The sequence below is a fragment of the Bison bison genome, unplaced genomic scaffold (genome assembly GCF_000754665.1).
Source record: "Bison bison bison isolate TAMUID 2011002044 unplaced genomic scaffold, Bison_UMD1.0 scf7180017864346, whole genome shotgun sequence".
NCBI classification, from domain to species: domain Eukaryota; kingdom Metazoa; phylum Chordata; class Mammalia; order Artiodactyla; family Bovidae; genus Bison; species Bison bison.
Window position 1 is genome coordinate 1,993,542 of NW_011494918.1, and position 26,619 is coordinate 2,020,160.

Below are 26,619 nucleotides of genomic sequence, written 5' to 3' on the forward strand. Positions count from 1 at the left end.
GTTCTTTTCATGAGATAAGGCTGTTTCTACATAATCAAAAACATTTATTCCAAAATAAAAAATTACATTTTGGTATTGTCAGTTTATGCACTATTTTCAAAAGTGAAAAATTATATTCTTTAGAAATGAATGAAAGAAGCTACATGAAAAGTTTTCAATGGTAGCTCTCAGTAAAAATTAAATCATAAAATAAGTATACTTACCTGTTATCTAAACTTGAATATTTATACTAAACACAGAAATAGTTGAAATATAAAAAGCAATTCATTTGTTTTTAAGCTTTATTTTATCACCCTTATCAAACAAACACACATCAAAAAGCATATCAACAGTGCATCTTATGGTAAGTCAGTTTACAACAAAACTGAACAAGGCAATCGTGTTTACAGATAAAGTTTTCAGCAAAAAAACTATATGCAATTCAGTTAATTGAAATGCTGTGTCCATACATTTTTAGCATATAGGAAAGTGGAAAATAAAAGTTCTTTGCTACTCAGCAAGAAAAAACATGTTTAAAAGACTTGAATAGAAATCAGAAATATAGAGATTTGAGAAAAGAATTTCTTGGTACTGATACACATCTACATTTATAGTCCCACTCAGTTATTTTTTTTTTTAATCACAAAAAAATAAGACATCACCGAGAACAGAGAACCATAGTGCCAAGAAATGCCAAGAAATACCACTGAAACAACTGGTAGAAATGTTACAGACAGCTGTTGTGTACTGTAATATTCTTGTAGTTCTGAGGTGAAGGTAAACCAACAGGAGAGAATACTCCTTATAACTGGCTTTGGTTTAAGTGATCGTTCACATTTTTCTAACCATACCTTCTAAGCAAGAACACAGCTATTACATGTTATTGAGGGAAAACAGTAGTAGGTTTCAATATTCACAACCAACCACTCCAGTGCCAATACAGGAAGCCATAAATTCTCAAAATCTATTGACCGTAACTGGATTTCAAAGAGTGAACAAAAGAACAAAGATGGAGTCCTTTGGGGGGAAAAATCTGTTCTACCCCAGATTTGACACTGTTTGGAGGACATAAAGGAATGTTAAATTATTTAAGATTTTTTTTCAAAAAAAAAAAAAAAAGAATGAAGGAGTTAAATTCTGCTGGAAAGAGATATGACAGCTTTACACTCTGCAAAGTAAATATTCCACAGAGATGCATCTTAACTTTTTCTTTATTGTACTTAACACTACTTACTTCCATAAGGTGCTACAACACTGCAGCTAGTGCATACTAATGCCACCCACTGTACCCCATGTGCAAAGGGAAACAGAGATGGCTAGTCCCCAGTTGCTTTCTGATCCTTGATTTGCATAAGTGCTGATGTATACCAAATACACAAAAGATAGAGTCTCATTTAAATATTTAGTTTTAAAAATGTGACCAAACTGAATATGGATATTTAATCTGGTCTCATTCACTCTTAAAATAATTTTTTGGGCAAACAATGATGAGGAATGTATAGAAAAGGCAATGTTTCTATGTTACAGGTACCAAAGTTGGATTTTTAAAAATAAATATCATTTTTAGGTCATAAACTATATGAACAATTAATAACACCTTAAAAAGGAAGCCATTTTCTTCCCCTCATCTCTTTGTTTATATTACTTTTCTCTTCTTTACTCTTAAATCTGGGAGATTTTTGACAACCCATGCTAATAAAATAGCTATAGATAATTCAAAAAACTGAAAAGATTTTGAGTCCATAAATGCATGATTTTGGATGTGTGATACAGAACACCTCACTACATTTTCTTTTACACACTCACTATCCTGACATCATGAATACTATTAAGGAGAGAGCTTAGAAAGGGAAGGGAATTCCAACTGGGACAGAACCGACTACATATAATTCTCTTGCTGACAATCAAGAGTTTATGATAAGAAATAGCTCTGATGTTATTACCTAAGAGTTTTGCAAATAGGCATAAAAATTCTGACAACTCCAGTTTGGGGTTTTTTCCTTCAGAGTGTGACTTATGTTCATCATACAAAGTAGTATAACAAAATAAGCTCTTTTACTTCACAACAAGGATCAACAGTCACATGGATCAATAGTCACATAAGGCAAGACGATACAGAATGCTCTGTTCTCTCTGATCACAAAGCTAATCATAAAACATACATGACTTTCAAAAAAGCCCTCGGTTTCCTTTAGGATGCCGAATAACTTGCAATCATTTGATAAATTTCCCATGAATTCTGGCACTGATAGTGCCACAAACATAACTGCCATGATTATGACAACTCTCTGAAAAGCACAAATAAAGCAAATAAAACATTAATCCTTCTAAATAGTAAACAGTAATGGACAACAAAAGTGCTGAGTTGTAGGAAAATGAAAACAAACTTCACATCAGGAGAACAAAGGTTATGTAAACCATGTATCTCATATCCTGAAGATCACCTTCATGACCACCCATAAACAATTTCCTAAATGCTCTCTGGTTTACAGGTACTTCTTTTACAGCCCATTTCTCCTATAAAAGCCCAAAATTGCAGCAAAAAGGTAAAACTGTATGCCTTCTTAAATGTCCATAAGTGCTTGTCAATCACATGTCACTGTGTTAATCTACTGGTCATTCACTGTGTGAATTAAAACATTTTTCACTGTGTTATCCAGTGAAAAACACTGGATAACAAACATGACATATCCTGTGGTGTCACAGAAGACGCTAACCTAAAACAAAACAAAATCTCTAAAATTTTGGGTACTTCAAAAACTAAAACCATACTCCTCTATCACTAAGAAAATGTAACTTATCCAAATATACCACAAGAGGCTCAGATGAATTCCATTTCACAGAGATTCAACATTCTTTTATTCATTGAGAAAGCTAGAAAGGGATCCTAACCTGAAAAGGCTAACATTTCAAAAGTAAAGGTGATTTATTGAGCACCTTAAGAAATGGAAATTCTTTTGAGCTGTGACCAAAGTTTGGTCTGTATTGTGACCACAATTAACAAGAAATTAATTTTATCAGAGAGCTAGAGTAGTAAGATTTGAAGAAGGAACGTAGTATTAAAAATGGAACTACATCCAAGGAAGGATTAGATTCTGCTAGACAACTGTGACTTTCCATTATACGTAATACTGGGGGAAAAAACCCAAATATGAACAGTTTTACACATACAAAAAAAAAAAAAAGGCAAACCAAGGATGTGTTGGAGTTTTATACTACATGACTCAAACTAAAAGCTATTCCAAGGAAAAGGCAAAGGAGCAGTAACTACTATCATCTGGGAAGGTTTCACCCAAATGAGTTTTAATATTTTCCAGGAAACACAAGGCACTTGCTTAAATCTTTGAGTGTCTACACATCCACCAGACTAAAAGTCATGATGCGAGTCCATCTGTACCCTAACCTGAATAAAGCCACCTAGCACGTACCCTTGCATGAAAGGCCAGGTAAAACATGTGGTTATTGAGTGTCTCCCCCACCCCCACCCAGTAACTATGTCAGTATAATTACCATCAGCTACTATGGTGCTGATTTTCATTAAATTATAAAAAATAAAATGTCATGCTGCCAAGTATAACTAATAGCAGAAATTATGTAAGCTAGGCTAATTTTATATGGTTAGGATAAAAGCCTAAGAAAATGATGCCAAAATGTCAGTTACCTGCATTTGAGAAATAACTCAAATGAGTCATAACACAGCATCTGAGTATTGTAACTCTGGCTACAATTTATTCCAGAAAGGTAACTGACTCCCTTACCAGCATGAAGCCCAGTGAACTAAGACAGAAACAAACTTTAGCCCATAGTTTCTCTTCTACTTCCTTTACACGGCAGCACTCTTTCTGGCAACATTCCTTATAATAAATTTGCAAGTACAAGTAACATGATTCTAGAAGAGAAGTTAAATAATAATTCAGATTTTTTTTAAAGGCTAATTTAACATAGCTCAGCACTCTTTTATTTAGCAGCCAGAGTACCTTTAAAAAGAAGGCAATACCTGTTTCAATGAAAACAGGGAGAAGGATGAGAAAAACTGTATTTATGGTTTTGTTCTAAAAGCAGCCATAGCAGTGGCTCGAGGCATAGCAGAGAAACTTTTTTTCCTAAAGATGTGCTATCTGATGGCCACAAAACAAGGAAGACATCCAGTAATAATAAATGCGATCAATCTCTTATTGCAAGAGGCTCATTTTGTTATTATGCCTTTAAAATGCAGCAAATAGTTTCTTTTGGCTAGTGCTATCTTTTACTGAGGCATCCAACCCCATTTATTCTTCTCTAAATACAGCATTAAAGTTTCGAAAGTGGCCAACTAGCCACCTCCTCCAAATATGTTTCCAAAGAACCAAAGATTTCCTACAGAATAATCAATTTACATGCCTTTTCTGGGACAAAAATGTACCAGGACAACATCATGGGACAATAAAGAAGAAACTTGAAGGCAAGAGGGAAGGAAGGAAGTACAGATATTAATTTAGGGAAAGAAAAATTACCTGAGATAAAATTTTCCCAAACTGGTAGGGGTTAAGTGAACACGAACCTTTGTTATGTTTACCCTACCTCTCCAAAAGAAATTTTTTTAAAACTTCAAGAAATCAAAATCTCTGTGTACGTATTTCATCCTAAAGGATGATGAAAACTGTATCTTTTAATATTTGGTTCAGGTTTTAAAAAGTTAGCAAGATTAAACTTCTTATAATATTAGAAGAGGGAGGAAAAATCTGCAAATGTCATCTTTGGTAGTAACGGGCTAAGAGCTATAAAATAACAATTTAAATCAAAAGAGGCATCTTTTTTCAATTTTGTGGCTCAAATATAAAACATTTAATTCAATGCATGATTACTTAGGCTCATCAGTTATTTCCTCAGCACACTTAAAATCTAGTTAGCATCTTCTGTAATAGAATTCTACAGTGTTAAACACTACATATACTCATGATGAATACATCAACAATAAGACGATCAAAGAATGCTGTGAAATTCAGCATCAAGATGTTAGCAGCACACTGCATCATTAAGCTTAGAAGCCTACCTGCAGTTTATTTGTAAGGACTTTTCTTTTTGGTGCGCTGGGGAAGGGAAATGAGAAAGGTGTACGTGCTAACCAGAATACTTGCCCTGAAAAGAGCTCATTTGCACTGTGCTCATCAGTCTGTACGGAAGGACCTGGTGCTTTTAATCACCACAGAAGCTGCACCCACACAAACATTTATGTTTTAGGAAATCTCAGGTCTCCATAATACTCTCTCCAATTTTCACCTGAAACCAAACCAGCTAATAAACCTCTGAAAGGGCCAAAATGAAAAACAATAGCTCTTCCTCCTCAGGGCACATATTAGAAGCTACTTATACAATTTTCCCTCGGGCACCAGGCCACAAGGTCTTTTGGCAAGTCATTATTTATCCTCCTTATACCAAATTTGGCTTCATAATAAATATTAAAGAGAGTTCTGAAGAATTAGGTAACTATGATTAACTAAAATATCAAATAGTAACTGTGTGAACAGGGTAAAATAATTCATCCTCTAAGACGTCAATTCTTAACTGGGCTCTCAATAACCTGCATGGCACCCACAGGGAAAACCATATGAGGAGCCTTCCAGCAGGGCAAGATAGAAAAGTGTTTTCCTTAGGAAAATAAATAAATAAATAAAATTTTCATTTAGTTACGAAAACAAAAAATTCATAACCTGTATATAACTTTTTTTGTATAATCAGTGCTTTATAAAGATTTCCTAAGATTTAAATCTCTGAAGACAATCTACTGTAAAGTGAGAGGAATCCATAATTATAATTCCTAAGAGCATGTAATCAACCTGTACCCATGAACTCATGAATACTAGTAGCCTCTACCTGGGGTCACATTAGATTGCTATAAATCTTTTTAAGAATTCTTCATGAGTTTTTCTTTCTTTCTACTTCCACCTTATTATAGCTACACCTTTCTTAACTTCCTTGCAGTCAAAAGTCAGACCACCTGACAGCTAGGATGCTTTCCTCTAACTTCTCTTCAGCTAAGGATAGACAAAGAATAGAGGGAGAGGAAAAGAAGGTGTGGGACGGAGATGAGAGAAAAAGGAAGAATAAAGAATCCTTGATTATGCACCCTTCACCTATTGTTTTTTCTTTTCCCTTCACTGAACAACTAATTCTTTCTTTTTAATCAATATAAATTTTCCATCATAGTAGGCAGAACTCTATCTTGAGAAATCTTACAATGATCCTAGAAGAGTCAGTACAAAACAGATGAGCTAATACAAGGTCGAAATCAGACCCTGAAAGATGGGGCAATCTATGTATACCAAAACTCTTACAAGAGTTTTCTCACTTTAAGAGAGTTTCAATGTAATCCAGTCTAGACTTGTGTGTTCTGGGCCTCTCAGGAATGGACTATTTTCTCATTTCATTGTTTCAGACACACCAACTCCCAAAAAACCTGTATCCTAAATCTTATAGACATTAAACAGGTAGGGAAGAAATGGGCATAGACTGTATTAACCCACAAGATTCACACTATAAAGAATGCTACTCAAATATTCTCTAACCTTTCATACCTGCACACTCACTCGAGCATACATACTAGACATAAAAATTGTGCAAGATCAAGCATCAGCTTTCTATTTTAAAAGCCTTAATTAAAAAAAAATATATAGATAGGCTCACCGCAGTTTCTTTAAAGGAATATTCAGTACTACAGTACTCCTTTAAAAAAAATCATAACTCAGTGTTAAGAACACAGTAGGGAACTGCTGCTTGACAATTACTTAGAATTACCGAGAGCATCCAGTGCCAACTACGGATATCAATAAGGAAGAACCACCTAACAACATAAAGGAATAATCTGTAGGTGATGTCACCAACGCTAACAAATTTGTTAATATTCCTATGACAGGATAGTATTCATCCCTGCTTCATGATCACATGAAAAAGTATCTTTTTAAGTTACATACTGAAGAGCAGCACTTGCCCTACTGCACAAATAAAAGATGCCCACATGGATGCTCTAAAACCCCTCAATGAATAGCTAAAAGGGCTTGTCCTAAGCAGTGCCTAATGTCTGCAACCCAGTCACTGCTTGAGCAATGGCTGCACATTAGCAGGATTGAATAAAGATACAAAGTATTCCCTTAAAATGGTAAGGGGGGTACTCCTGCATTCAGATGTAGAATAACCCAGGAGATGGAAGAGGAGAAACAGGAAACAGTCCTCAGGTTACTGATTAAAGCAAAGTTTGATACAGATATCCCCTCTTGTAGGCACTCAGTGGGTAAAATGTAGCCACAACAAACTTTCCATCAAACATCCTTCCAGTCAGTAATTTCTGAGCAGCTTTGGAATCACCAGCATTGGCATACTCAACAAAGACCTGTAAGAGAATAGAGAAAACAAAGTAACTTCATTTTCATCAAAACTGTTTCAGAACAGTGCTTCTCCAACTTCGTGTGTGTGTGTGTGTGTGTGTGTGTGTGTGTGTGTGTTGTGTGTCTCATAACTATAGTAAGGAAGAAATTTAAAACTAGGTAATTTCCTTTCCTGCTGCTGCTGCTAAGTCGCTTCAGTCGTGTCTGACTCTGTGTGACCCCAGAGACGGCAGCCCACCAACACTGGAGTGGGTTGCCATTTCCTTCTCCAGTGCATGAAAGTGAAAAGAGAAAGTGAAGTCGCTCAGTCGTGTCCGACTCTTAGCGACCCCATGGACTGCAGCCTACCAGGCTCCTCCGTCCATGGGATTTTCCAGGCAAGAGTACTGGAGTGGGGTGCCACTACCTCCTCCGAGGTAGCTGAAATACCTTCCTTTATTAGTCTAATTTAATTTATTGTGACAATCTAAAGCAACAGTTACAAGCAAGTGCAATGACTTGCTCAGTTACTGTGTAAGTATGTGAACCAGGAAAGAACTGCCTCTCCCACCTCAGTTGGATGCCTCCTTTGTTACGTCAATATTCTTCAAACTGAGATGCGAGCATCCTAGGACGCTCAGAGACTTTCAAAGTGGAGGCAAGAACAGACAGACATCAATCTCCAGATTCTTAACTTTCATTTGTACATTTTCCTAAAATTGGATCTACCTGTAAGTTCAGGCAGGTTATCCCTTTTCATTTCCCCTCTCTTAGGAGCCCTTTTCCTAGCTGAAAAATCAAAGTATTTCCAAATCACATAAAAACTTCCAGTATATAAAAAGAAACAACTTTAAATCCAATACTTTTTCTTTTTTTTAATGAACTCTGCCTGCATTGGTAAACAAAGTTTCATGCCTTGCCTATGACTGGTCACGCAAATATTTCTGTTAAGGATGAAGTGTGACAAGGAGACCTAGGACATTCTGGCTTACGATGGGATTTTCCGAATTCATTAATATTGTAAAATGGACATGTAGAACTGATTCTGCCTCTTCCGTTCTATGCATTACTCTTAAAGACAAAGTTTGAGACCATCCAGTGCTAAAAATTGATGCTCATTTTACTCATCTTAGATATAGTTGATATTTTATATCTCCTTTTCTTCCAAAAACCAATGTGTTTAGCTATAGTTTCTAGCAATAAATACTTCTTCATTAAATATAAAAGGAAGATTAGATGATGTCCAATGAGAATATGAAGCTCTTTCTGATTTTTTAAACTGATTAGTAATTACTCCAAAATCTACTGACCAAAGTTCAATAAATGAGTAGACATGCACTTATAGAAGAAATACAATGCTTCCTATCTTACTCCTTGCTTCATAGATAACCTACAGTTTTACACATTCTATCACTGTAAACTAAATAAAGAGGAAACACATTTTATAACTTATTTTGTAATTAATTACAGTAGAGTTCTATCATTTTAATCTTGACTACTGTTTATAATTGTAAGAATTTTTCTATTTTCCAGTATTTTTTGAATATTCCTTAAAAAATTAACATGATTGAACTGAAAAATTCATGCTGACTTTACCAACTAGGCAACATCTTCAATAACTGAAAGAAGTTAAATCTGTGATTTTAAGAATTTATCAAAAGTTACATTCACTCTCCACTTAGAAGCTTATTTCTTTTGTTGATAAAGAAGCTTATTTTTTCTGCTCAGTCGTGTCAGTTCAGTTCAGTTGCTCAGTCGTGTCGAACTCTGTGACCCCATTGACTGCAGCACGCCAGGCTTCCCTGTCCAGGATCACCAACTCCCAGAGCTTACTCAAACTCCTGTCCATCAAGTCAATGATGTCGTCCAACCATCTCATCCTCTGTTGCCCCCTTCTCCTCCTGCCTTCAATCTTTCCCAGCATCAGGGTCTTTTCCAATGAGTCAGTTCTTCACATCAGGTGGCCAAAATATTGGGAATATCACTTTCAGCACCAGTCCTTCCAAGGAATATTCAGGACTGATTTCCTTTAGGGTGGACTGGTTGGATCTCCTTGCAGTCCAAGGGACTCTTAAGAGTCTTCTCCAACACCACAGTTCAAAAGCATCAATTCTTCAGCACTGATAAAGCCAGTGTCTTTTTGCTTATGAAAGTAAAAGTGAAAGTTGCTCAGCCATGCTGGACTCTGCGACCCCATGGAATGTGTAGGGGTGAATTTTCTGGTCCAGAATACTGGAGTGGGTAGTCATTCCCTTCTCCGGGGGATCTTACCAACCGAGGGATGGAACCCAGGTCCCCTGCACTGCAGGCGGGTTCTCTACCAGCTGAGCCTCCAGGGAAGCCCAAAGCTACACTGACGGCAGAGACAGTCTGGCCCAGTGACCTTCGGGTACAGGCCCAGCCGCTTCAGCTGCACCACACTGCTGTTACTCTTTTCAGTCAAACTTATTTTTTTCATCACCTGGGTTCAATCCCTAGGTCAGCAAGATCTCCTGGAGAAAGAAATGGCAACCCACTCCAATATTCTTGCCTGGGAAATTCCATGGACGGAGGAGCCTGGTAGGCTACAAGATGGACACTTTTGCCCTGAAAAGACTCTTCCTGTTTCTCTATTTTGCCACTCAGATTGAGTCTGATCATGTTAATTCCTAATTCAAAATCTTCCAATACCTTTCCTTCTCGTTCCTTGATCTGTCCTATACTCCCATACTTCCTTGATCTAATCTCCCATTATACTCCATTCTTCTCATTTTGTATAGCCACACTGCCCTTCTCAAACCTACCAGGAATACTCAGGGCCTTGAAATTTGCTGTTCTCTTTGCTAGAATTCTCTTCCTTACCTCCTTCAAATTTTGCCTCAGTGTAATCCATTATGTTCTTCCTCACCTGCTTATTTAAGACTGCCATCCACCCCTCCACAGCACTCTTCATATCTCTACTCCAATCTCCTTTTCTCCACAGCACTTATCATTATACATTCTTCTGTCTGCTTCATTCACTGTTGTATCCTACCTGTTATGCTCAATAAATACTGATTGAATAAATAAACAGCAAGGATGCAGTTATTAGTATGCTCCTGACACTGAATGAGGTAAATGCTGTTATCACTAGACTGGCAATAATAACTTTTCACTAAGACGAGAGTGAAATTTCTTTCACTTTTTTTCAGTTGCCAAGAATTTTCCTAATATTTAACCATGAAAGACAAAATCCACAACCAGAGGTGATTTCACCAGGGGACATTTGGCACTGTCTAGAGACATTTCCGGTGTCACAACTGAGAAGGAGTGTGGAAAGAGGCTAATCCAGTGAGCAGAGGCCAAGGACGATGTTACACATCCTGTAACATACATGACAGCTCCCCAAACAAAGAATTACCGAGCTCAAATGTCAGTGATGTTAAGATTAAGAAACAGAATCAAACAATATTCTATTTTGGGGGGGGGGGGGAAACCTACAGATAAAAGAAAGACTTAATTTAGGATCACAGAGTTTTCTTCAGAAACTGTGATCATACTTTTAGCCTATACATTCTATAGATTAAAAAACTAAGGTTCCTCATAAAACAAGCCAAGTTGAAACTTGAACTCAGCTTTCAGGATTCTCAGTCCAGTACATTTTCCTTGTTTAAATTATCACTGATAATTCTATTACAATCAGAACCTAACCTAAATGGTTCTCCTACTGTACTTAATTAGAAAAAACTGGGCCAAATATTTCTGTAGCTGACCCTGACCTAAATTAGCATATGATTCAGCTGGCTGTATACAATGGCTTAAAAAGTAGATTAACAACTTAAAAAAATTTTTTTTAACTGATAAAAAGTACATGCATATTATAGAACTTTTGGAAAAAGAAAGAAGTACAAAAAAGTAAAAACCGTGATAATGCAAATTCTTAATTCCTAGCAACATTTTGTATGTATCTTTCTTTAAAATTAAAACATTTTGTACAGGATTTTAATAACCACTGAATCATTTTCTAATTATGAAAAATATTCACTTACTTGTCCTCTGCCAGGATTTTCTTTTGGAACAAGCAGAGATACCACTGGTCCGTATTTTTGACATTCTTCTTTTACATCTTCTACAACATCTGGTTATTAATAAATACAGAAGTAATCACTTTGATGTAATTTGCGAGCATTCATTATTTTCAGATTTTAAATTCAAGAATACACAACTAGGTAATGAAATCATTTTCTGTAATTTTTAAAATTATGCTTAAGTTAAGAATAATATAAATGTAATGCATTTAATAATTTTTTTATATTTTAAATCTGTTTTAGTTAATACATTCAAATAATTTGAAATCCAAAAGAAAAGTCTTCTTGCAACTTTCCAAAATGTCATTCTGTTCCCCTCCCTGAAGACAATAAGCGTTATTAGCTTCTTCTGTAACCTTCCATAAACTTTATAAGCTTACACAAGCAAACATAATCATATATGCTTTAAATAAAAAGTTCCAATCTTTTTTAAAACTACATTTTTAGACCTTTCAATATCATTACACAAAATTTTCTCATTTATTTTTATGGTGATTTAATATTTCATTCTATAAATTCTCTAATGTGTCCTACTGATGAATAATTAAACTATTCTGAAACTGCTTGCCATTATAAACAATACTGTAACAGATAAACTTGTATATACATCTCATTTCACTTGTGTACTTCTAAATTAACTTTTTGGAAATAGAACTGCTAGGTCAAAATTCATATGAATTTGTAATTGCTAGAGTTACCAATTGGCTTTTCATATAGGTTCCAGTGACATATGAGAACACGTTTTCCTATACCTTACCCACATCTTCACTGTCAATGTGACAAGTGACAAAGATATCAGAGTACAGTATTAATATTTCAACAAATGAGAATGAAATATGTGTGTGAGATATATTGTACATTCTTTCATATAAATTGTGTCCTTTATCCACTATCTATTGGCTTGCGTTACAGGGGTTCTTTCTGTGGTAAGAACTGTAAATATTTTGTCTACGGCGGTTCACGTCACGGTAAAATTTGCTGAATCAGTATGTTGAGTTCTGTGCACACTAGTGCACACTGTGCCTTCTCCACTCCAAGAATATGTGTATTTTAATCTCCTATGATTTTTTAGCTAATTTTTTTTCCTTTACTCTCTCCTGCCTGCCTGCCCTTTTTCCTTCCCTCCCCACCCTCTTCCTACTTCCTTGTTTTAATACTCTAATATATACAAAACTTGCAATTCATTTTGGTCTCAGTGGAAGGTTCAAATCTAACTTCTTCCCCGCTGCCATCAAGATTACAAAACAGCTGTCCTCACATGATTTCCAGCAAGGCAAGCTTACCCAAAACTAGTGTAATCTGAAGCTGACCTTGCTAATCAGAACTGACAAAGGTATTTAATGCTACTAAAAAGTCTGTTGCACTTTAGTTCATGTAAGACTCTTAAATATTAAGACTTAATAGCATGAACTTCAAGGAGATCCAACCAGTCCATTCTGAAGGAGATCAGCCCCGGGATTTCTTTGGAAGGAATGATGCTGAAGCTGAAACTCCAGTACTTTGGCCACCTCATGCGAAGAGTTGACTCACTGGCAAAGACTCTGATGCTGGGAGGGATTGGGGGCAGGAGGAGAAGGGGACGACAGAGGATGAGATGGCTGGATGGCATCACTGACTCGATGGACGTGAGTCTGAGTGAACTCTGGGAGTTGGTGATGGACAGGGAGGCCTGGCGTGCTGCGATTCATGGGGTCGCAAAGAGTCGGACACAACTGAGTGACTGAACTGAACTGAAGCATTTAAATGTTTAAATGCCATTAAATGTTTAAATTAACATGTCAGCATTTAAATGCTTAATGTATTTAGAAGTAGCAAAAAAGGTGTTACACAGCAAGATACACAGGAAAGAACAGACACAGTCTACCCTAAGGTTTACTCAAGAAAGTTCACACTTGAATTTTACAGCAATCAAAATGATCAGGAGACACTTAAATACAGTAGGTAGACACTTAAAAGACTTAATAATTTGAAATAGATGTCAAGAGACTATTTAGAACTACTGTAAATGACCTAATTAAAACAATGCTGTTGTTGTTTAACTGCTAAGCTGTATCCAACTCTTTTGCAACCCCATGGACTGCAGCCCGCCAGGCTCCTCTGTCCATGGGACTTCCCAGGCAAGAATACTGGAGTGGGTTGCCATTTCCTTCTCCAGGGAATCTTTCAAGCGTAGGAACTGAACCCAAATTGCGCATGGGTGGTTCAGCGGTAGAATTCTCACCTGTCATGAGGGAGGCCCAGGTTCATTTCCTGGCCCATGCAGCCGCAGTGACCCCTTTTTGGGCTTCCCTTGTGGCTCAGCTAGTAAAGAATCTGCCTGCAATGCAGGAGACCTGGGCTTGATCCCTGGGGTGGGAAGATCCCCTGGAGAAGGGAAAGGCTACCCACTCCAGTATTCTTGCCTGGAAAATCCCATGGATGGAGGAGCCTTTTAGGCTACAGTCCCTAGGGTCACAAAGAGTCAGACACGACTGAGTGACTTCACTTTACTTCACCCACTCCAGTATTCCGACCTGGAGAATTCCATGGACTATACAGTCCATGGGGTTGCAAAGAGTCAGACGTGAGTGAGTGACTTTCACTTCACTCCTGCATTACAGGGGGATTCTTTACAACTGAGCTACCTGGGAATTCCAAAACAATAATGAGGGTAAGAATATTATTTCAAATAAAAAGACATCCTAAAAAGTATAGATTGGAGATTCCTACAACTGTCACAGATTCAAAGAAATTAGGTTTGTTTCATTTGTTAGGTAACTATATTAAGCTGAGGGACATAAAATGATTTACCCTTACAAGAAACAGTGTGGTAAAACTAGCTCCATCAGTAATGGTTTAATTTTCCACAAAGAAAATGTTCAGTGCTAAGCAACTGCTATTTCTGAACTTCCCGAGTGGGGGAAGTGGTAAGAACGCACCCGCCAATGCAGGAGACACAGAAGACCTAGGAGACCTGGCTTCAATCTTTGGGTCGGGAAGATCCCCTGGAAGAGGAGATGGCTACCCACTCCAGTATTCTTGCCTGGAGAATCCCATGGACAGAGGAGCCTGGAGGGCTGCAGTCCACAGAGTTGCAAAGAGTCAGACTGAAGCGACTTAGCATGCGCACAATTGATATTTCTAAGTTTGGTCCTGCTTTTTAGTCCATTCACCACTCTGCTTCCAGAATGCTCTTATTAAACCCAAGTTTGACTATAACACTCTCCTAGTTTAAATTTTAACAGCTCTTTATTGCATTTTACAATGGACAAATATTTATTGAATACTTATCAGAAGCCAGGAACTATTCTACCCCTGATACAAAGTTCTTTTGTGTAATTTACATTCCAGTGTTACTATCTCTGGGATTAAAGTCCAAATTCTCAAACGTATCAAACAAGTCTATTAGATACCTGTATTCTGGCTACCTTTTTAGCTTTAACTGACTGTTAAATAGCCTAAGATACAGCCATTCCAAACAATTTACTGTTTTCTGAATATGCCACATTTTCTCTCATCTCTGTGTCTCTGAGCTACTTTTAGCTCAACCCCTCAACTTTTAGTCAAGCAACTTCAATTACTAACAGAACTCAGATATTACATGTCTGTAGAGATGTCTATTCATGCATCACTCAGACTGAGTTAAATAGCGCTCCTCTCTGCTCAGCACTTTACCCTAACCTTCAGATTTATATAAGCAGTCATCTATATACTTGCAGTTGTGTATAGAACTGTCTCCCCTATCACACTAAAGACAGGAAATAAATCCACAGTGGCAAGTGCACACTCAGTAAATATGTTTTGAGTCAATGAATTGTTAAAAGCAAAATAAATAAATAAGAGCTAAAAAGAAGTGAAAGCGTAGCGCAGATTAGCACAGACAGAAAGAAAGAAGTTGCTGGGAAAGACAATCTTCTTTATTTAGTAAAGGTTTATCAGATGTAAAAGAGTTGAAAGAGCCTTAGGAACTGTTCCAGTCTGCTGGGACTGCTGTAACAAAATGCCACACACTGAGTGGCTTCAACAACAGTCATTTGTTTCTCACAGTTCTGAAGGCTGGAATTCAAACATCAAGGTGCAGGCAGATTTGCTGCCTGGGTGTGGACAGCTGCCTTCCTGCTGTATACTCACATGGGCAAAGACAGAAAGAGGAGAAAGAGAAAGACTGCTCTCCTGTCTATTCTGTTTTAAAGGCTGCTAGTAACCCACTCCAGTATTCTTGCCTGGAGAACCCCATGGACAGAGGAGCCTGGGCGGCTACAGTCCAAGAGGTCACAGAGTCAGACACGACTGAGCAACTTCACTCACTCACTCAGTTCCATTAGAAGGGCCCCAGCTTCATGACCTAATCTAACCCTATTACCTCCTAAAGTCTCCAACTCTATCACACTGGGGCTTAGAGCTTTCTCATAGGAAACTGGTGGGGGACACATTGAATATACAGCAGGAGTCAAAAGTAAGTGTACTTTAGAGATCATATAGTTCAATATCCTCACTATATAAACTAGCAAAATATGAGAATGGTATGAAACGGTATGTCTATTCTACACAGGAAAGACACATTAAAATAAAATTTAGGAAGCCCTGACCTTCATATTCTTCTTCATTCTCAAGATAATCATCGTCCAGCACATTCAGCAGTCTTAGCACTGGCGTAGGAAGCATCACCAAATCTTCAATATGAGGGGCTGTTAAATTCATTACAACATGATTAAATGCAAACTCCCCCAATAAACTGATGAATATTAGACAAAGGAGCTTGGGAATATAAATTAGTTCTGATATCTTATTTGATTATAAAATAACCAAGAAAAAATAAAGATGTATACAACTTACCAAAAGGAATGCTAAAGAATGGGCTGCACAATGCCATTTCAGCAGGAATTCTTCTGCTTGGATCATCATGAAGCATGCTAAAACACAAAAATAGGTATCTTTACATCAAATCTTTTGAAAATATAACCAATAAAGAAAATAAAAACGTCTAAATATTCACCACAACATTAATTATATTAGCATGACTTTCTGAATCATTCAACTACAAAAAATATTAATGCCATTTATGAGTAAACAGTTCAGTAAATTATTATACATACCTAAGACATACTACTATATTTTAATGTAAAATGTTTTTGATTAATAAACACAACATAGGAAAATGATCCACATTCTGTAACACTAACTGAAAAAAAGCTAGACATAGATTTACGGTAATTGAATTAAAAAAAAAAGAGGTGAGATGACTTTTGTCTTATTAAAGCCTCCTAATAATAAAGCAACTTGATAGCAAAATAAAAACAATCTATGGACAACATCTCTAACAAAAGTAAGTAACCTCACTAGACAACAAAATCCGAGTGGCTAGGGACAAACCATCAACAGCAGTAAGACTTGCACCATATGGGCATCTATGAAGACGGAACTTCTTCCGTTGTTTGTTTCTTTCTCTGAGAAACAACAATTAATCTGATGACCCAGAGAAAAAATAATCCCCCAAAACAGGTATTCACTAGAAAGCACAAAAAACCAATTTGAGAAAAGCAGTTTAAACTCAACTAGGGGTTGCACATTACAAATGAATACAAGGGGTCCTCTGTAAGATTTGAGGGGGCTGAAGTAATCTAGACACTGCTGCTGCTGCTGCTAAGTTGCTTCAGTCGTGTCCAACTCTGTGCGACCCCATAGACAGCAGCCCACCAGGCTCCCCCGTCCCTGGGATTCTCTAGGCAAGAATACTGGAGTGGGTTGCCATTTCCTTCTCCAATGCATTATAATCTCTCAAAACCAATCGGCTGAAGCTCCCGTTTAAGGCAGAGTCCTTCCTGCAGAGAAAAGAAATCTTGGGACAAGAACCCATATTGATGGGGTAAATGAAAATTGAGAGAGAAAGAGACAAAGACATCAGGAAAAAGCAAGGAAAGGGAAGAGCCAAGAGGACTGCAAGGAAAAAAAAAAAAAACCACTACACAAAACAACAGAAGAAGGAGCTATGTATAGTTAGAAAAGCTACGGCTGCTGCTGCTGCTGCTAAGTCACTTCAGTCGTGTCCAACTGCGTGTGACTCCATGGACCGCAGCCCACCAGGCTCCCCGTCCCCGAGATTTTCCAGGTAAGAACACTGGAGTGGGTTGCCATTTCCTTCTCCAATGCATGAAAGTGAAAAGTGAAAGTGAAGTCGCTCAGTCGTGTCCGACCCTTAGCGACCCCATGGACTGCAGCCCACCAGGCTCCTCCATCCATGGAATTTTCCAGGCAAGAGTACTGGAGTGGGGTGTCATTGCCTTCTCCGAGTTAGAAAAGCTACACCTTCCTAAATTTAGGAAAATGAATTTCGCATAAAAATGAGCCACATACAAAGTATTATAACCAAGTTACTAGACAAGGAAAGAAGACTGCAAAATAACCTGCCCTCAGACAACAAATGCATGCAAGAAAGACATGACCACAACACACAGGAACACCATAACCAACCATCTGAAAATGAGGCCAAGGCATTTTTTACAGATATACAAGATATTAAAGAGTAACATAAATCAAAATTAGAAAATATCAAAAATCAGGTAACTAAAAGAATTAGGAATAAAAGGAAAAAAATCATTACATAAACTAAGCTTAAGCTAGAAGTAACATAACGATGAATAAAAACAAAAGATGATGTCCAGAAAGGAGGAAAAATTGTTAAATCAAAAAGAAATGATAAAACAAATAAAAAACTATTCAAGAGAGTGATAATACTGAAGAGTCAGAGAAAATCTATTAATAATGCATATAGAATGGGAGTGTTTGAAGGAAAAAAAAAGCAAAGTAATGGAACAAACACTAAGAATTGTAACTTAAGAATACTTTCATACAACAAACAAAAAGATCTAAAACTACATATTTCCTGAGAATTCAGACCCAAAGCAATCAAAATCTATTATTCTGGTAAAATCACTAGACTTTTAACAAAAACATGAAATCCTCGCAGCATTTACACCAAAAGACCAAATTACTTAAAAACAAAGTGTCATCAGCACTCTGCTTTCAACAGCAACACTATTTGCTACAAGAAAATGGACTACAGTTGACCCCTGAACAACTTCAGGTTAGGAGTACACCCTTTCCCCAGCTGAAAATCCATTTAACTTAGAGCTGGCCCTCCATATCCAGTTTCTCTGTATCCACAGTTCTGCACCGCAGATTCAACCAACTGCACATGATGTAGTAACAAAATCTGTGTATAAATGGACTCATGTAGTTCAAACCCATGCTATTCAAGGATCAACTGTAATATGTTTAAAATGTTCAAGAAAAATGTCTGCCAAGGATTTTTATACTCAGATAAACAGAGGCTTAGAGGGTAAAGCGTCCGCTGCAATGCGGGAGACCCAGGTTCAATTCAATTCTTGAGTCAGGAAGATCCCCTAGAGAAGGAAATGGCACCCCACTCCAGTACTCTTGCCTGGAAAATCCCATGGACAGAGGAGCCTGGGAGGCTGCAGTCCATGGGGTCGCAGAGAGTCGGACACGACTGAGCGACTTCAGTAAACAGACTTTCAAGTGTAATAACACAGTTTAACTATTATTAACAAGCACGAACTCAGAGAATATTAATCCTACAATCAAAAGAACAAGCTTAAGTACACTAAAATGATTAGAATACAAGGACCAGTGATGAACATTAAATATCTAGTTACACACAGAACTAAGACTAAATCAGAGTGTTTGAAAAATAAAGAGTGCATAGCATGTAATAGCCATATAATCTGACAACACGGTTATAACTATTTTTCAAATGGGAGAATAGGAAGAGCATATGCAAAACCAACTGTTTTCAGTAATCTTACTATAGCACTATTATTGAGACTGTTTTAGTGTAATGTGGAATAAAGCAAATGAGTAACAACGAAATATTCTAATCTGGCATTCTCTTTATCCTTAAGAACCAGAATTCTTGACATAAAAGCAAAGAGGTATAAAACAGAAGTAAAAACGCTGTGGTACTGAACTTAAATGAGAAATGTCAGTGCGAACTCCACCCACTTAACAGGCCTAGAATCAATCACCCCCCCAACAGCGATGTGTATTCTTAATACCCAGACTATGGTTTTGAGAGCTTGTTTGGGCTTCCCTGGTGGCTGAGCTGGTAAAGAATCCACCTGCAATGTGGGAGACCTGAGTTCGATCCCTGGGTTGGGACGACCCCCTGGAGAAGGGAATGGCTACCCACTCCAATATTCTGGCCTGGAAAATTCCATGGACTGTACAGTCCATGGGGTCGCAAAGACTCAGACACGATTGAGTGCCTTTTACTTGGAGGTTCTAGCAGAGAGCACAGCTACTCATATACCCTTGACCAAAGACTGGTTCTCTTCTATCGTGGATGGTCATCCACTTCGACCCAACGCACAGCTTCGGGAGGGCCGCACATGGAGCTGTGCGGGAGGGAGGAGACACCTGCCCAGTCAGCCAGTTTAGCTGAACAGGGTGACAGACGTCACAACCAGATGGCCTCACATCCCAGACTGCGGGAACACTACTTCCTACTAAAAGAAACCAGGCTTCTTGGAGAAATGGCTACTTCTAAGTCTGGAGCAGGAAATGTATACTTTGAACTGGAAACATCTTCTCATACCAGATAGTGATGAAGCTATAAAAGATAGCAAGGTATGCCAAAGCTAACCTGCAGAGCCTCACATTCATCAAAGATGAGATAATTTCAGTTTCAATTAGGATAAGAACTGCAACGGATTGAACTATACCAAATATATTTAGATTCATTAGTTAATACTGATATTTTGACCTTTCAAAAAGGAAATGATCCACTTTGAAAGATGATAAGGAACCAATTCATTATGAAAACAAGCTAATTAAGAGAACCAAGCGTTTATTTCATCTTTAGTTAACGAAACGAGGAGACTAAGAACATCACTGTTCTACAATTCCTAACAAAGTAATGGATCTAGGCATTGAGTATTAACAGCTGTTAACACATCAAATGGAGATAGCCACCTTATGTGCTAACCTAAAAAAACACAGTACCATATATACAACCACCAATTTACAGAAAATAGGGCAATATGTTAAACCATACTACAATAACACCATCTGTAAAATTCAGACTGTGGACAACTATACTGAGTCAGCAATCCAGGCTGTTCAACAAATAAACAAGGGAAAAGGAGGGTAGGAGATGGAAAGGGACCTTTTAAAGTAAATGAAACTTAAAAGTGTTCTTAACAGAAGAGCAACATTATAGTATTTAGGGATGCACACTTAGGTAACAGAACTATAATAAAAACAAGGAAGTAATAACCATGAAATCAGGGCAGCGGTTCTTTAAGGAGGAAGAAGGGGCTTGCAATTGGGATGGAGTACACAGAGGACTTCTAGAGTGGCTGGTAAAGTTCTATTTCTCAACCTAAATGGTAGATATAATAATATTCCTAAGTATTCACTAAGCTATGCATTTTTTTTCAGTATTTATGTTTTAGTCTAAAAAAAGAAAGGTCTGAATGATTTGCATGCATACACAACAAAATACGAAGGAAAATACTGAAAAGAAATAGAGCAAAGTGCTAACACTAGAAAATGAGCTTATAATTTCTCATCACAATTTTTTATAGCTTCCAAATCTAGTATTAGTTGCAGAAAGAAAAAGAATAAAGTTATCATTAAAAACAAAAAAAACTCTCAAGCTAAATGACAAAGTCAATGCTAAAACTGAGACTTCTATCTTAGAATCCATGATATAATTTGACTTCTATCCTAGAATCTATAATGTAATTTTACACTGCCTCTTTTCAATGTAAAATGCAACATGCAATATCTAGTATCAGCTACTAGCAGCTGCTTAAAACTACTGTAATTTGTAAAACATACACACAGACACACAAATATGTACACATAAAACTGGTGAGATCTGAGTTCCATGTACTGTAATATCAATTTCCCAGTCTTGACATTGTACTCAGATTTTTAAGATGTTACCACTAAGGGAAATGGGTGAAAGCGAAACACTCTATCTGTCCCCAAAGTTTTCAATGGTAATTATTTAAAGTATAATATATAATTACTTTACATGAAACATTATTTTGGCGTTCCAAAGTAAACTTGGTCTTTAGTTAGTAAAGACTCTTTAAACACCTATTCTCCATTTTCAGAACTGGCAGCGTTACAGAAGGCCCAACATACAGTGACTCGTCATCTATCTTCCACTGAACAGCGTAAGAGCCTGATACCTGGTACTAGCCATGAAAAAAAGAACACTCTTTTGAAAATAAATTTACTACAATGACTTGACTACTTTGTTTCTTATTAGAAACCAGTCTGTATAGAATATCTAAAGATTTTTAATTCTAAGGAAGCAAAACCTGTACATGACTAAGCAAACCAGAAAATAATATAAATCCTTTCAGGAAAAAAAGCAAGTTTAAAGTACATGTAATGTACCTTTTGATAAGGTCTCTTAGGTGATAGGCTGGAATTGCGGCATTCACCACTGCTTTACTGGCAAATATGTGATCAATAATAGCAGAACTATTTGCCTAAAAAGACAGAAAAGTCCTTCTTTGGTTATCCAGTTCAGTCCTTATTTGTTGAGTACTAGGCACACAGCACTGAACAGTTTGATAAGTTAAATATAACAGAAAACACTCTCTTCTAAAAGATTATAATCTTTACGAAGGAGATTGCATACATTATTATAAAACTTCTAGAGAAGAGGAATTTTTTCTCCATTCTCAGTATCTAACACTGTGTGAACATTTACTAGGTGAATGAATAAAGAAACAAATACCAAGCAACCACAGAAATGTAATTTAACGCAAACTGAGAAAATAAACGTGTGCTAGGTGAGTCAGAGTGTCCTCATAATGAGTCCTCAATTGGTTTTCAGATGGAATAAAATCAACTATCAAGGAGAAACCAGGGCAGAATTTTAAAATTGCACCTGTCACATTATTCATACCTTAAATCCTTGTGGAACATTACATTTTCTCCAGGAGCACTATGGAAGTGTGTACATGAGTAAAAACACTCAATTTATCATCATCACCAAATATCAATACTTACCACAGGCCACACACGATGCTAAGAATTAGATATCATTTCAACACTCTTATCATCATTTTACTGAAAGTAAATCACAGTTTAGTAAACCTAAATAAGTCACTTAGAGGTGAAGGGAAGATATAAACCCTAGAGATTTAACTTCAGAGCCTAAGCTCATATTTGGTAATTGTGCCTCCACAGAAAGTGATAAAATACAGAATGATATTTTTATCTAAGGGGCAAATAGTGGGGACTGCTTTAATACACATCAGCCTCTAAATTTCACCAAAAAAGAAAAAAAATTAAATGCCTAAGTTAATAATTAACTAGATCACTGACTGTGATCTAATTCTAACTGGCCCTGTCCAAAGCAGAAAAAGTCCAAAGAATTCAAAGTGAGTCAAGCCTAATGCAGGAAATTGATGTGTTTATCTGTATAAGCACTAGAGAAAGTACCCCCAAAGTACACTGGACTGTGTGCAGGTACTAATGACAAAGAGTGATACTGGTTTTAGTCCAATAGCAGCATTTTTTTTTTGCCAAATGTAAGGTACAACTACTAGCCTATTAAAGTATTCCTTCCAAGAACTGTTTCAACAGACCTAGATGACTAAGGGTTTAAGAGAAATAAAACTCTGTAGCAGCCACACACTAAGTATTATATGCTTAAAAAAATACTTGCTTCTTATCAAAATCAGTAATTCCTAAACACTGTATTGCTTTTCAAACACCTACTCTAAAAGAGACTGATACCACCACAACATTCAAGCCCCAATACATTTGAAAAAATTCTTAACTCACAAATATGCACAAAGTAAATTCCTATGTCAGTTGGAACTTACAACCCATGTTCCCAAGCAAACAATGTTATAAGCAGCAGTCACTTTCTCAGGACAGTTCACATATAGAGCACAAATAGGAAGCAGCGTGGAACTGTGGACAGAACACTGAACTTCTGACTACGAGGGGCAGAACATCCAGTTGTATGACCTTGAGCTACTGGTTTTACATATTCGTGCCCCCAGGTTTTCACGTGTAAATAACCAATATCCATTCTAACAATCCTCACAGAATACTACTGTATTAGTAATATTTTAGAATGTAATACAATTACTTTACTAAACAAACCACTTTTGCTTCCTCAGGAAAAGGCATTCATTCAAACACTTTATTAAGCACTTACAACATGCCAGGCCTCAGCTAAAAACAGTGAGCGTGCAATGCTCCCTAGCGCATCTGTAGCTATGGGACTGAGGAGTAAGTAGCATTAAAGGTAGTAAGGGGAATATGGAGGCAATAAAGCAATCAGAGACCTCAACGAAAATCATTATAAATTGAGTACTCTTACACTGGGATTAAGGACCTGAAAGCAAAACACAGGTTCAGTTTACCTTCCATTCCTGAGATCTGACTGTATGTTTCAATTTCATTCCTGAGAACATTTCCAGTAAAATGATTCCTAGGCTCCACAGATCAACAGCTGAGGTACATTCTGTATCACTCTGCAGGCCAGCCTGGGCCAAGCAATTCTGCAGTTCTGCTTCTGGAGCCCGATACCCGTCTGTCTGAATATACTTTACATCCTAAAGAAAATGAGTAAGTATTATAACCAATCAAAAACTGCCCACCTTCCAGCCATCTCTACAGTGTATTTACCTCTCAGAATGTGTGATAAGCCAATGTCACACTAAATGCCAGAATTTTTAGTCCTTGGCGATCATAATTCTTTCGTTCATTAACTGGATAGTTCTCAAAGGCAAGCTGCACACTTTCCATACAACTGCTCATTTCTTTAGATACTCTCTTGCCTATGAGGCACTGCTGAAAAATAAGGACACTCTGCAAAGAGCAGATAAACTATGGAGAATGGGCCATTTGCCAGAACTGTCATGTGAGTTCTTCCATTAGAGTCCCAAGACTGAAGACATCAGTAACAGTAATTCAACAATTAACCAAACGCTCAAAGAAAAACAGTGTTCTGTGTAAAGTACTTTTAAAAATTTCAGAGCTGTCTTGTATTAGCTCTCCCTACCTGACTCAAACACGCGTATTAGACAGTCGTGTCCGCCTCTTTGCAACCCCATGGACTGCAGCCTGCCAGCCTCCTCTGTGCATGGAATTCTCCAGACAAGAATACTGAAGTGGGCAGCCATTCCCTTCTCCAGGGGATCTTCCTGACCCAGGAATTGAACCTGGGTCTTCTGCATTGCAGGCAGGTGCTTTACCCTGTGAGCCATCAGGGAAGCCCCAAATATCTCTTAAGTCTCTACTAAATCACCTCTGTTATTTAAAAATATTTGTTTTAGACCATTGAGGGGCTCGGGAGAGAAAGTATGTCTTACCTGATTGCCTTCTTTGAAGCTAAGTCCAAAGTCAATGAGTTTAAAACATTCATTCTCGGCACTCCACAATATGTTACGTGGCTTGAGGTCTGCATGGACATAACCCTCATGATGAAGAAAAGCAAGGGCCTCTAGAACATCTCTGGCACAATGCTGTATCATCCACATGGAACAACCCTGGTGACTGGAATATAAAAGCAATTCCGAAACACTGACATCCAGGAGTTCAAGCAACAGACAGCGTGATGGCACATTTGGAGAGAAGTGGATTGTGAAGACTCCATACAAAGTCACTAGAAAAGAAATTAATTACAATAGTTTAAAAACCAGACTCAGAATGAGTGACTATTAAAGTAGATAAATATCAGGGGGAGTCTAGAGAAGGGTAACTTTAATGAGCAAGCCGCTATGATTTATTTTTCTCATGAGCAAGATTTTTGGGCAACTCGGTTATTTTAACAAAATAAGATGAGATGACCAGCAGCAGATTACTACTAGAAGATATTAAATATGACACAATAATTCAAACTGTTTCCCAAGCACTCAGTGATGGGTGAATATGCACTTAGGGTGCCAAGCAAAACTGATCAGAAGAAAAATCCAAATACTAAGTACTCTTAACCTAAATGTCACAACACGGAAAATCAAAACTGAAAATCCTTTCCTGATTCAGAATAGCGCTCTATTATCTAAATATTAAAAGAAGAGATTAAGACATTCAAGATGACATTTTAACAATCTTGTAGAGATTCATCAAGTCCTTAGGCCAAAAAAATTCCCTCCTAAATAGCCAGGTTATATACACCATTTGGCAACCCTTGAAAAAGAAAAGGGAAAAAAAAGCAACACTAGTATTAAGACATTCTTCTTTAAATGGTAGTATTAAAGAGGTCACTCTTTAAATTAAATATGGATCATGTCTGCCGGGAAGTAAGACATTTATAAAGCCATAACTAATTACAAGCTCTCTGTTGGTATAATATGAAAACTGTTTTCGTAGATCAATCACCAGTAATCATTATATATCTTACATTCTAAATATCTGAATGATGAAACATGGTCTTACCTGGCTAAAAGTATAAAGTTCACATGTATAATTTTCACACTTCCATACGAACACCTATGTAAAATTTAGGAGTCATTTCTCCCAAATCCATACCAAATATGTATCAAGAACAACCTATACGAGTTATTAGTATTGACGTCACAAGTACGAGAAATATTTCCCATTTTTCACTGGTGTGCAAAGATTCAAAAATTTCCGTACAAGAGATGACAATCTACTAAAGATACACCTCCTTTCACTTGAGAAGATAATTCTCTGTGCAACATTCTCTAATGAGAACTGAAGCAAAACAGAATTTACTGAGCATCTACTACGAGCAAAGCAATCTTCCCCGTACTGCAGAGTGAAAGGGGGATGGGAAACGGCCTTGTACCCGGTGATGAGTACAGGACAAGACCCACTTCTCCAGCCTAAAAGACGGAAGACGGAACGCCAGGCTGAGAGACAGCACGCTAAAACTGGGACCTGGGCAAGACAAGAAGGGAGACAGCGGCAATTACCGATGTTCCTGTGACCCTGCAACTGCTCCAGCGCCGCCCTCTCTTTGCGGAAACCATACTCGGCGGCCGAGGCCGCAGCCCCGGTGGTTCCTGGCGGTAGGAACTGCTTCAGCGCTCCTGGGGGCGAGCCGGGTGTGCCGCAGCAGCGCACCCGATACACCGAGGCCGAGGAGCCGCTACCCAGGCGGCTCTGTACCTGCCATAGCCGCCCGAAGGCTTCCAGAAACTGCGGCGGCTCCGCGCCCCACGCGCAGCCGGATCCCGCCATCGGTGCGGACTGAGGGGGCTGACACGGAGCTGACTCGACGCCCGGGGCAGGCGGGGATGTGACCGCAG

At 37.7% G+C, this 26,619-nt stretch overlaps 1 protein-coding gene and 1 non-coding gene across 2 annotated transcripts; one reads left to right on the forward strand and one right to left on the reverse strand.

Moving 5' to 3' along the window:
* Nucleotides 1-242: 242 nt before the first annotated feature.
* Nucleotides 243-26,600, reverse strand: UHMK1 (U2AF homology motif (UHM) kinase 1). Its single transcript, XM_010854673.1, has 8 exons — nt 26,284-26,600; nt 24,718-25,010; nt 23,767-23,958; nt 21,776-21,870; nt 16,181-16,257; nt 15,934-16,032; nt 11,327-11,415; nt 243-7,345 (listed from the first exon to the last, which is right to left on the reverse strand). Exons 1-8 carry the CDS (start codon nt 26,549-26,551, stop codon nt 7,199-7,201), a joined length of 1,260 nt encoding a protein of 419 aa, XP_010852975.1. The 5' UTR covers nt 26,552-26,600; the 3' UTR covers nt 243-7,198.
* TRNAD-GUC lies at nt 13,557-13,627 on the forward strand. The gene has a single exon. It is a non-coding gene; the product is annotated as a tRNA-Asp (tRNA).
* Nucleotides 26,601-26,619: the final 19 nt, after the last annotated feature.

What these genes read in the sequence shown, in the direction of transcription:
- UHMK1 (XM_010854673.1), bottom strand. Translation starts at nt 26,551, where the DNA reads ATGGCGGGATCCGGCTGCGCGTGGGGCGCGGAGCCGCCGCAGTTTCTG. An exon ending in GCAGGGTCACAGGAACATCG is followed by an intron (nt 25,011 to 26,283) that starts GTAATTGCCGCT and finishes TTTCTTTTCTAG; the next exon opens with TGACTTTGTATGGAGTCTTC. An exon ending in ATTCTTTAGCATTCCTTTTG is followed by an intron (nt 16,033 to 16,180) that starts GTAAGTTGTATA and finishes TGAATTTAACAG; the next exon opens with CCCCTCATATTGAAGATTTG.